This window comes from Stegodyphus dumicola, chromosome 2, assembly GCF_044657685.1.
Source record: "Stegodyphus dumicola isolate Sdum_Otavi_A_Nest chromosome 2, ASM4465768v1".
NCBI lineage: Eukaryota > Metazoa > Arthropoda > Arachnida > Araneae > Eresidae > Stegodyphus > Stegodyphus dumicola.
This window is the reverse complement of record NC_140769.1, coordinates 143,436,887-143,449,428: the sequence shown is the minus strand read 5'-3', so window position 1 is coordinate 143,449,428 and position 12,542 is coordinate 143,436,887. Positions and strand designations below refer to the sequence as shown.

Genomic DNA, 12,542 nt, shown 5'->3' with positions numbered 1-12,542 from the left:
CAGAGTTTATTAATTTTCAAAATGCTGCAAATATTTATAAGAATTATAATTTAAATGATATAATCTAAATTTTATATGTTTTAATTTATATTTTCATATATTATTGTTATATAAAATAAGGATTTAAATGGTTTAGAGGTGCATTTATTGCTGTCAAATTATCTTTACCAATGAAATACATATTGATTAAATATAGAAAATACATAAATTAAAGACCTTCTGTTTTACCAAATGACAATGCTTTGAGAAATGTAGATGTATAAGGCTTCATGAAAAGTTAATAATAATAACAATAAAAACTTATTAACTTAAGTTGGAACATTTAACGTAATAAAAACTACTTAAGTTTTTTTTTTAACATTTAACAATCTGTGATCAAAATATAAGAAAATAAAACATTGCAGTGTTGTTTATGAGCTTGCTGTTGCATTTTTCATGGTTAGGTCTATGTTAAGAGCAATACAGTAATCAAGAATTAACCAACAGAATTTATACAGGGTTTTTATATGTGTAATCCCATTACAAATTATTCCAGTTTGCAGATTTAATGCAATAATTTAAATTTCCATTCAGCAATAATTTGTTAAGATATTCAAGGTAGATATCAGCTTTGCAAATAATGCATTTTTTCAGCATATTCTAACAAGCTTATATATATATAAAGAATTTGTGCAAATGTGATTTCTTTTAAGTTTTGAAGGCTAATTTCTCATCCTTGTTTTAGGTCACTGAAATTTATATAATGATTCATAATATTACATTATTTCAAAGACTACATAATCACATTCTGAGCATTGTACACATCATAAGCCACATTCTATTTCACACGAAGTAAATCCAAGAAATACAGTAAATATTTAATAACTGGACAGTTTGAGGTTTTGGTAATGCTAAATTGTAAGTTGTATTATTAAGTGTATCAAGGTTTAAAATGAATTTTGTAAGCAAAATTTAATTACATAAATTATAGATCCATCACTAAATATAAAACAAGGATAGATGACACCTAGAGCATGTGTTAATGCTAGTGATGAGTAAATTACATTAATTTTCTTTAACTGACCTTACATAAAGTACCTATAACATACTGTAAATATTATTGTTAAGATATATTTTTCTAAGGGTAGGATAGAGTTACCAAAAAAAATGTTATAGTTCTAAGACCCATGTATTGACAAAGTTTGAAAACCATTAATCTAAGGGATAAAGTTGACTTGTTAAACTGCTATGACCAACTCTCAGAAATGAGTCAATGGAATACTGTTTTTGAGTTAAATGTTTATCAACCCTTCATCATGGAAGATTTTAAAGAACTGTAAAGATATTAATTTGCAAATCAAACCAAAATCGTGATGTAAACATTAAATGGATACATAGTGGGTAAGATCACAACATTGAGAAAGCAATGAAAGTTTGATTTCAAAATGTTTGTAAAAAAAGTTGTGGAAGTGAATGGGCTAACAATAAGGTGATTTTATAACAACAGATTGTTAGTTTAGTCAATGGCAAATAAGAGAAAACATTGTTAACAAGGGTATTCGTGATGAAGAAAGAAATGCACCTTCTGCAAAAACTAAAAGTTCAAAAGATAAGACTTAATGCTGTGTCAGTGCGTAATGTTCACTTTGTGCAATGTCAATCCATGTGATAAAAAAGAAAATGGGAGAAGAAAGAAAAAATCCTCAGTGCTTTGAAAGAGTAAAGAATTTACCAGTGGATTTCAAGTATAACTCAAAAGAGCAGATGATATCAATATTTTTTAGAATTGCTTTTGAAATGGGATAACCAACCAAAGAATGATAGCCTTCTTACTGGCAAGTGCACAGCGGCCATGATGTAAAAGGCCTCTCTTAAGAATATTGGAAGTGCATATTAATCAGCAAATACCAAAGCCATAAATCAAACTAGTGTTTTCAAAATGTTATTAAGGATATGAAAGAATATTATAACTGTGAAATAAGAATTAATATCCTTTACAGCATAAAGGTTACATATATATGTGCAAAGAATCAGCAAGGAAAACTAGTCTTCTTGATGTGGTAAATTTGTTAAGCATATCTTGGGATGTGTCTCAGAAAAGACAATAAAGAACTGTTTTAAGCATGCCAGTCTCTTAATAAATGATGAAATTGAGGAAGAAAAACATCTCTAACTAATTTGAGAGATTTAAAACATACTAATTAAAAAATTCAAGTTGCGGCATTAACGACAAAAGAAGCTATCTGCCAGTTGCTTTCTAAAGCTAATCAAAGCAGATCGTAAGATAAACTTTTCAAAGATGATCATGATGAAGTTGCCATATTCATAACAAATGCTGAAATGAGCAATGTCCTCCAAGTATTAAGAATTAAGGTTACAGCATCGGTCAAGTAATTTCCAGAAACATTTCAAGCAGTTCATAAATAAAACTTTTGCATTATAACTACATTCAGTATACTATTAATGATATTTTCCCCCTAATTAAAATGCTATAAAATTGTTTATATGTTTCTAGTTGTATATATATTAAATTAGTTATATTCCATTGATATTTTGAGGACTTTTTTCCTCATTGTTTAATGTTATCCAAATAGTTGAAAACTAATGTGATCCCATAAAACGGTATCTGCCATATTTATAAGATGCTAAACTTGGGGATGTGCAGCAGAAAAATCTATATTCCAAAAAGGAACACATTTACTGGAAGAGAAAATTACCAATACAAAATTTTAAATTTAGCAAAGAAAGCAACCTTAGATTCTATAGAAAGAAAGCATAGAATCTGAATAAAACTCAATTGATTTATAAAGTGAGAAATAAAAAATGTTTGAATTTTCTAATCAAATTTATTCCGGAATCTAGGCATTCAAAAAATCATCAAAATGTTGGGTAAATATGTTTTAAACATTGCAGAAGGAACTAAAAATAATTTATGGTAATTTCTTTTCTTAAGAAGATAATTTTCATAACACCATAACTACATCATTACACGAATTTTGGTTTTAAAAAAGTCATGAAATTCGAAAAAATCCAAATCAAAACTTTGTACAGAAACTGATACTAAAAATTGCCAACATTGCAAAAAGAAAAGAAATTGTTCTCGATATAATAAAAAGGACAAATTAAAACACAAATTTCTGCTGAAAGACCCGGCTTTAAATGCAGATTTGGTAAGAAATCGCCACATTGAGATTATTGTTAGGGTTTAAAAAAATACAGAAAAAGAGAAAAGGATTTGGAGTGTAGATTCACAAGATTAGAACAAGTATCATAAAAATTACTAAGGATTCATAAAAGTTAGCAGATATGAGTAAGTGATGAGGGATTCAAATTTAATAGGGTCTAAAGTTCGATATTCAGAATCGTCGGGACTTCAGTGATTCCCAATTTCGGAAATTTCTGGATTTTAGATCCTCAGTTTAAATCTAGTAATATGACATGTAAATATGGCAAAATTTAGGCTTCATTTATTGTTTAGGTTAGATAGAAAAGTGCTCACCTCCACAACCATTCAAAGACCAAAGGTATGATCCTAGCCAACATTAATATTACATCAATCAATGTATTGTCATTGGTCATGGCTCTTCTCCCTAACCAGCAGGTGTTTGTGTGTATATATTTAAAAGCTGAGCACTGAATATTGCTATTCAGTGCAATATTCAGATGTTCTCTAGATAGCAGATGTTCTCTAGATATAAACAATCAACTCCAGTTTAATCAATATAAACAATCAACTCCAGTTTACAAACTCTGTCCATAGGCAGACAGTATTTTGGGAGACACCTTAGTAATAAATGGTGTCAATTAGCAGGTGTGCTGAAAGAAAAACAAGAAAATTTACTTTAAAACTTTGTAGAAGCATTGTGTATTTTATAGCACAGATTATTCATTAGAAATTGTTTTGCAGCCTCCACCTCCATTACCTGTGAAGGAAGGGACTACATCACCTCAACTGTCACAATATTCTGAATCTGATAGTGCACCAGAACTTCCTATGAAACCGCAGCCAAAAACTTCAGAAGTTACAGATAGTTGATTGTAATTTCTAGTCTTTTGCATTTACATTTTATTCGTCAAATTCATGTTTCACTGACTGTGATCACTTTTATAGGAAAAAAGAATTTTACTATGTTTTTGTTAAGAGCATTAGATTTATCTAACATGCGATAGAAAGTGGCATTATTTAAATTATTCAGTTTAATAGTATGGTATATTAACCATTGAAATAGTATCGCATGAATAAGGTACCTGTTTTTTTAAATTTATGTAATTTTATTTCAATGAATCCCCCTTTTTAATTATTCCATGATTCTGAAACAATCTCTCTGAACAAATAACTGAATATCAGAAATCATTTTTTAAATTACTGTGCATTTAGTTTATTGCTGAAAATTTACAAGGTACATATCGAAAATTTTCAAATCAAATATATTGAAGGTAATCAAATATACAATAAATATAAATCAAATATATAAATTTTCAAATCAACTATATAAAAAGGTCAAATCAAATACGTAGGCTATTCAGAAAGTAAGGAACATTTTGGAATTAAAAAGAAACCAAGTACAAGAAAAAAAAATATTATATACATCAGAAAGAACGATTAAAATTCTACTTTTCTACATAGTCACCAAACAAATTGAAGCACTTATCATAGCAGTGGACAAGCTTTGAAATTCCTTTCATGGAATTCTGCCGCCTGTGATCTCAGCCACTCAGTGACGCACACCTGCAGCTTCTTGTCGTCGTCAAAGCGCTGCGTTGCTAGCCAGTTCTTCATTCTTGGAACAAGTGAAAACCACTAGGTGCAAGATCGGGACTATAGGGCGGATGAGGGAAAACCTCCCACATGAATGAATTAAGGAGTTCTTGAGTGCGGTTTGCCGTTTAAGGTCGGGCATTGTCGTGCAAAAACAAAATTTTGGACATCAACTTTCCTCGGCACTTGTTTTGAACTGCTCTCCTAAGGTTGTGCAAAATTTGAAAGTACCGCTCAGAGTTTATTGTGGCACCTCGTTCGAGAAAATCAATCAGAAGCACACCTTGCCTATCCCAAAACACAGTCGCCATAATCTTCTTTGGTGACAAGGTTTGCAAACATGCCCCCACTGCATGGACTGTAATTTTGTCTCGCAATTCACGTGTTTCACCCATGTCTGTCATAGGCCTCCAGAAATGTCAAAGCTGCCCCCATTCGCTGACCTTTATGGTGGTCTGTAAGCAATTTCGGCACCCATCTTGCACAAAATTTGCAGTAGCCTAGCTTTTGTGTGACAATTTCAAACAACAAAGTGCGTGAAACTTGTGGAAAACTAAGTGAAAGCTCTGTTATTGTGAAATGGCGGTTTTCACGAGTCTTTTCATCAACTTTAGCAACCAGTCCGTCAGTCACAATGCTAGGGCGTCCACTTTTCTCTTCATAGTGAACCTTAGTTCGGCCATTTTTAAAACTGAATGCACCATTTCTGGATTGAACTTTCATTCATTACGTTGTTTCCGTACACTTCACTCACTTGCCAATAAATTTCCATAGGTTTTAGGTTTTTTGCCGGCAAAAGCAAACTGCACCGCACAACTGGCGGGATTTTCAATTGCAGCGCTCATTTTAAATTTGAATGTAAAAAAAAGGGCAGCGTGGAAATGTTCCCCCTGTGATGGCTGTATGCCGAGCATGCAGATACCAAAATCATTGATCAGTGATCGGCGAGCGCCTAGCGACGTCAGACGGGAACGTTCCTTACTTTTTGAATAGCCCTCATATATTGGGGCCAATGTACCTTGTAAATTATATATATATATATATATATTTGATTTCAGAGAAAAATAATATATTTTAACTAAATTCTGAATCAGATAGATGTATAAAAAAAGAATTGATGGCCAATCTTATATAAATGCATTTTTATATGTATCGTATTATTTTTACCACCAGTTTCAGCCATTTAATGAATTGGTACTAAGAATAAGAAAAGACTTTAAATTTCTAATTTGTTTTCTTTTTATTGATTCATTTTGAGAGTCATTTTACACATTTTTAAATTTTGTTTTAAAAGCAGCATAATTTAATGTTTTTTATTCATGCAGTATTTAGTGACATTTATGTATAATTAAGACATGAGTGGCTTTAAAAATAAGTTTCTATTCTTATAACAGTAAAGATTACTTTTTATTGTATCATACCTTTATTAAATGTTTCTCTTTCATTTTTCTAATTAGGCATCTAAAGAATTTAATTCATCTATGTAATTGATTTGTGCGAGTTTGTACTGTTATAAAATTATATAAATTTTTATTGCTTTCACTAACAGGTATATAGTCATTAATTGACATAACTTCTTAGATGATAATATGAAACATTATTACTGTAATCCAACATTACACAGTTATATCAACATTCACTTTGTGAGTAATGTAGTCATGTCTGTTGTCTATGACAATCTGCTAAGGGAGCGTTTGATGCCTTGCTTGTAAATCTGCTGTATTTTTGAGTTGAAGAAATTAATTATCCAAATATCAAAACCAACTTCTCAGGGAAAACTTCTTGAATATGGTTAGAGAGACACATGCATGGTTAAATTCTGATTTTTGTTATCATCACTTAACCTATGTGCACTCATGCATCCAATTTCTGTACCTTACCAAATGTCTGTCATACACAATGGTGTTATTAGTTGATATACACAATGGTGTTGAATAGCCACATTCCCTAAATTGTTCTAGTTAGCATTGCTTGACAGGAATTCTTGTAAATGATATTGATGTAAGCTATATTGGTAAAAAAAATTAGTCTTACTGAACGTGGAGCATCGGAGATTTAGGGGTAGTAAAATTTAATTTCCGTAGAATTGAGAAAACTATTTGCTTGTGTGAGTTGAGCCATGGCACAAATTGTTTTTTTAGCTCCTGCTGCACTTGATCAATGATTAAATTCAAAAAGCAAAATGTGCTTCATATGATCAGTTTTGTCCACTTGACACTGAATCTTGATTTCTGTGCAAAGTAAATAAAAATGTGCACATAACTAGAATACACTATCTCTTTATGATTGCAGAATTACAAATTAAAGCAACAGTAATGGGATAATTGACAGCAAACTCTTAGCAATGTTGCATTGATAACCCATAAAAAAGTTCTACAAATGCTTGCACCAAACTAATACATAATACTTACTGCACACAAGTTACTATTTAAATATATTAACTATACCTAAATCTTTGCATTTATGAGTTGGAATTGCATTGCATTTGCAGTGTTGAGCGTTGTGTGTCATCACTTCTGTGCTTCATGTCCCACTTTTTCTTGCTCTATAGCGCACAAATACATTTACCAAAATATTTTCTAATGTTAAATTTTCTAATGTTATTTTCTAATGGAAATATTTGAGATATCACGCAAAAGTTAATTCTTGTATAAAAAGGAAGTTATTACAAACTTGTTAGGAGTATTAAAACAATACTTAATAATTGATAATAAATGCAACAAGAGTAGATTGTTGAAGATATCTCAGCCACTGACAAATAAATTTCACCAAATATGTAGACTTCTAAGCTTTTAAATATTGTTTAAATCTATTGTTTATTACAAAAGTAAAATTATACTACTGTTGAATATGTTCTTAATTATATTAATAATTGAGCTTCAATAATAATTGTCTAGATTTTTTTAATACATGGATAAGTTTAAATGTAAACATGAATTCTGTTATAGTCTGAATAAAAACAGTATTTTTTACTAACTTACTACATTTTTTATACTAAAATGTTATACAGTGTTTATTCAGTAACAAGTAATAAAGTTTTGTAACCATCTTTTGCTAAATGGCTGTGCTATTCAGTTCGTTTCATTTTATAATTTTATCATTTGAATGAGTTATTTGAATATGCATCATTTCTGAATTGATAATGTTAAACTTGCCAAAAATTCTATCTACAGATTACAGTATTGAATATGAACATTTTCTATGTTGCATATTTTATTTTTGTATATTGGATTGTTGTTCACTGATGTGCCTTTAGATTTTTGTACATAAAAAATATATTTTAGCGAATGATTGTGTATAAATCATAAATTTTGAATCTATTGAAAATGTATAAATGAATCTAAGCAAAATAAAGAAAATATGTATGTCTTTTAATCACATTTATTCATTTTCTAATCCTTGATGTCAATGTAATGCTGCACTCCACAAGTTCATTGAAATTTCTATTATAACTAGCTGGAGGAGAAGGAAGAGCATGACATGTTATACAGGGTTCGTACGGTCCTTAAGAGTCCTTAAATTTTTTGGAATTGATTTTTTGGTCCTTAAAAGTCCTTAATTTTGGCCAAAATCAGTAGAAGATCCTTAATTTTAATCATCTGAAATTTCTGTCTGTTTTTACGACTGCCATTTTGAGTGTGAATTAGCATTTTGGAGGAATACTTTGGCGATTCACTGGCATATATAATTATCTTTTGAATGGGTTCATGGCTTATAATTTGTTTCTATTTTTAATATAAATGATGGGATACTCGAGTTTCTAAGCAAGAAGTGAAACATAAGCATTTCGAAATTTATTTATTGTTATTAAGAGCTCTTAAACAATTTTCGCTTTTGGGAATGTGAATTCTTTTATTAAACGGTTCTAAATTTGGTGATTTTAAGACGAGTTTCTATATAAAATTTTTAATTCTAAAATTAGAATTTTTCGACAATTTTTTTTAAAAACATCATAAGTTTGATAAATAACATTAAAATAAAACATTTTTATTTTCTGCTATCATATTATAAGGTTTTATTTTGGCAACTTATACAATATTTTGAATCTGAAAAATAAACAAGGTATAATGCTATAAAGCACAATTTACGAAACAACTTTTAGCAAAAGCAACATTCTATGTAATTAATTAAAAATATCTTCTTTTTAATTTTTTAATAGTAAGCGTTTTTCCTAAGTAATTGTCTCGGAATATTCAAAATTCTCAGAATATGCATCAGTTTCGTCTATAAAAGTAATAATTTTACACTTTTCCCTCCTCTTGTTTTTTTTTTTTTTTTTTTTTTTTCAAAAATATTTCTGGCTTTTTGCTGTTACAGAATTGGTTGGAATAATTTTTCTTTAGTATTTTTGACATTGCAGCTTGGAAAATTTAGAAGGATTTGAAAGCAAGATTTATAGACCCACGATTCTAGCAGATTCGAGAAATACGTGACAAAGTGAAAAATGTCTCTATGGTGTCAGCGTGTAATGGATGTATTTTACAGAATGTTTGCGATGAATTTCTTACTTTTTGGAGAACGTCTGGAAGAACAATGAAGACATGAATAATATTTGAGTGTTTTATTCCTGATACTAGAATCTTTTTCTTAACATGTTTATCTTCCTTTTATTTTCTCTACTTTTCACTAGACACAAGCATGGAAAATATCAAAAATGCTTCTAATCGTATCACTTGGGCAAGCATTATAGAAAGGGATTTTTTATTAATAAAGAAATTGGAAACTTACAATTTAAAAGATCCATCTAATATGTTTTAATGCATCATACACATTTTCCATTTGATGCAATCTCTGTGGATCCTAAATTCGACTGCATAGTGCCTTTCTAAATTCTGCTTCTAATGCCTGTCTAAATTCTAAAAGTTTTGCCATTTCTAGATTTTGTTGTTTGGTATGTCACTAAATTCTAAAAATTCTGCCACATCAGCTCTGTAACCGGCCTTTACCATATATATATTTCATATTTCTTCTGAATTCCATTTTACTAAAGAAATTAAATTATTCACTTTTTCTATACATTCTAAATGCATTTAGTAATTTTAGAAAAACAGAAATCCTTAATTAAATCCAAAAATTCTAAAATGAAAAAGAAACATGCTGAAGAAAGAAACTGAATACATAAACAAAATTATTCTTAAAAATAGTGCAGTTATTATTATGTAAATTACGCAATTGTTTATGATTTCAGCCTTTACTATAATTTTCCATTTCTGTTTCCTCATATGATAGAGTTATTGAGCCAGATTAAATTAAAATTAAATTGTATAATTTTTTACCACTAGTCCACCGTTTTAGTTTGAATTTGACTGTTCTTGTTTAATTACGTCACCATGAGCTATAATTGACTTTGTTAGCATCAGAACATGCGTTTATGTTTGTTCTAAGTTCTTTTCAAAGAGACTTATTTAAACCTTTGTCCGATATTGTAGTTACTTTATTTTACCTATGAGGGTTTACTTTGTTTTTTTACTAATGTTTATTTTATTTTCAGACATAGTGATAATTTGCTTCACATCTATCGGGGGTTTTGGATTATTTAACTTTTACCAGATCAAGTAAACCCTCATAGGTACATTGTGGAGAGGTTGACAAATTAGGAGATAAAGCACGCAGAAACTAGTGAGAGCATTGGTGTTTGCATATTGAGACAAATCTCTAATTATTGTTAGAAAATACGCTTAAAGAGAAGGAAATCGGTATAAACTAGCCAAAATGTTTGTGAAGGCTTCAAATTAAAATGACTGATAAATATTTTTTTGAGTGTTGTTGTTACAAAACATAAATGTTTTGTAGCTTTTAATGTGTAATTATTATAATATCGTTTAAGAATCAGTGTCATAAATAACATGTATTTTCAACTGTGAAATTTTATTAGATTTTAATTTTAATAGGGCTTTTTTAACAAATATTGTTAATGATTTTGTTTGTTTGATGTAATTGATTTTGTTTGTTAGCATTAGAACATGCCTTTATGTTCTAAGTTCTTTTTAAGTAAGAGGCTTATTTAAACCTTTATCTGTTATTGTAATTACTTTCAGACATAGTGATAATTTGCTTCACGTCTGTCTGGGGTTTTGGACTTTTTAACTTTTACCAGATCAAGTAAAACATTCATAGGTACATTGTGGAGAGGTTGACAAGTTAGGAGGTAAAGTATGCAGAAACTAGTGAGAGCATTGGTTTGCATATTGAGACAAATCTTTAATTATTCTTAGAAAAGGTGCTTAAAGAGAAGGCAATCAGTATAAACTAGGAAAAATGTTTCAGAAGGCTTCAAATTAAAATGACGGATAAATATTTTGTTGAGTGTTGTTGTTGCAAAACATAAATGTTTTGTAGCTTTTAATGTGTAATTATTCGAATATCCTTTAAGAATCAGTGTCATAAATTACATGTATTTTAAACTGTGAAACTTTATTACATTTTAATAGAAATAAAATTTAATAGTGGCCATGTAAATCCATAATCACTAAGGTTACCTATTTACCTAATTTAATTATTTATAACTAACTGCTTACCCATAAAATTTATCTCTACATATTAAAGCGAGTTATTGCCTATCATTAATACTCACTGTGGTCACAAGATAAAACACAAAAATGTAGAAATTCAAGTAAAGCTTATTCTTTGCATCTAGTGAGACTTAATACAAAACAGCTTATCACCTCTGGTGCTTTAATGGCTTATTGGAACCTGAAAGTATATTAACTGGGTTACAACCCCTGGAACTCTACACGAAGCTATGACACTAACTGCATTAGAACCTGACTAACTTTTAACACTTGCCAACCGTGCCTACATCATGCCTTTCAGGTTTGTTCTAATGAGCAGGTCTCTCTCTAAACAAGCAGCAGCGGTAATGACATTCAGTCTTTTATTATGAATGATGCTGATTATGATACTTCTCATTTTAACCTTGTAAGGAGTAAGGATCCTAAGTTTTACTAACGTTTATTTTGTTTTAAAACTGCACTATCACTTCTTATTTTCTACTTCCGACCAGAATTAAATGCTTTAACTTGTTTATGCAAATTGTCTTGCTAACGCCCAAGTACTTATGTTGTGGCTTTTTGCCAAGAGGGAGAGAGCAGAAGTTTTAGGAAGCAAGCCGCTTGCCACTACAGTTTTACGAGTTTTCACTCGGTTGCTGGTTGCCTTTAAGGCCAGATGTTTAGCTCTCTTGATTTGCAAACGTATTGTAGTTTCAGCAGCTCGGCGTACTACATACGTACCTTTTTAAATAAAGACCAGTCTTAGTGCTAGGCATTTGTATACTAATTCAAAGTTAGCTTTTAGTTAGAGTTTTAGTTAGTAGTTTTTATATTCTTACGTTCAGACCACAAGTGGTTGGTCTCTGTATTCCAAAGTTCGGAAGTGCCTGTAAAGTATTGAAAATAAATGGTTTCGTATACCCTTCCTGCTTGTGTCGTCTGTTATACACAAATCTTGAACATAGCTTAAGTACGCTCCCTGTTCTTATTCAGGGCATTCCATATTTCCAAAGCAAATCGAGAGAAACACAAGTCCTGACAACCTATGCAGTTTGACATAAAATCTATGCTATTTACTAAACCTTTAGACAAGCGGTTCTCAACCTTTTGACTAATTTGTACCATCTGAATAAAAATTGAAAACCTTTAGTACCACGAAAGTACTACTACCACCACCACTCTTGAACAAAGCTCAGATCGCATCAATTTACGAGTGTTAGAGAAAAAACTCAATCAGGATGTTGGGGTTTTAATTTTTGAAATAAATAGTTAAAAATACTTTGCTTCTTTGTGTACCACCTATTTTTTCTTGC

At 30.3% G+C, this 12,542-nt stretch overlaps 1 protein-coding gene across 2 annotated transcripts in view; it reads left to right on the top strand.

Annotated features, from left to right (window-relative positions):
* Positions 1-8,113, top strand: part of mbc (dedicator of cytokinesis protein myoblast city) — a 252,717-nt gene extending 244,604 nt beyond the window's left edge. For both annotated transcript variants that reach the window (XM_085811171.1, XM_085811170.1), the window contains one exon: positions 3,887-8,113. In XM_085811171.1, the coding sequence (XP_085667297.1) occupies positions 3,887-4,015 (129 nt within the window). In that variant the 3' untranslated portion in view covers positions 4,016-8,113. The remainder of the gene's footprint in view (positions 1-3,886) is intronic.
* Positions 8,114-12,542: the final 4,429 nt, after the last annotated feature.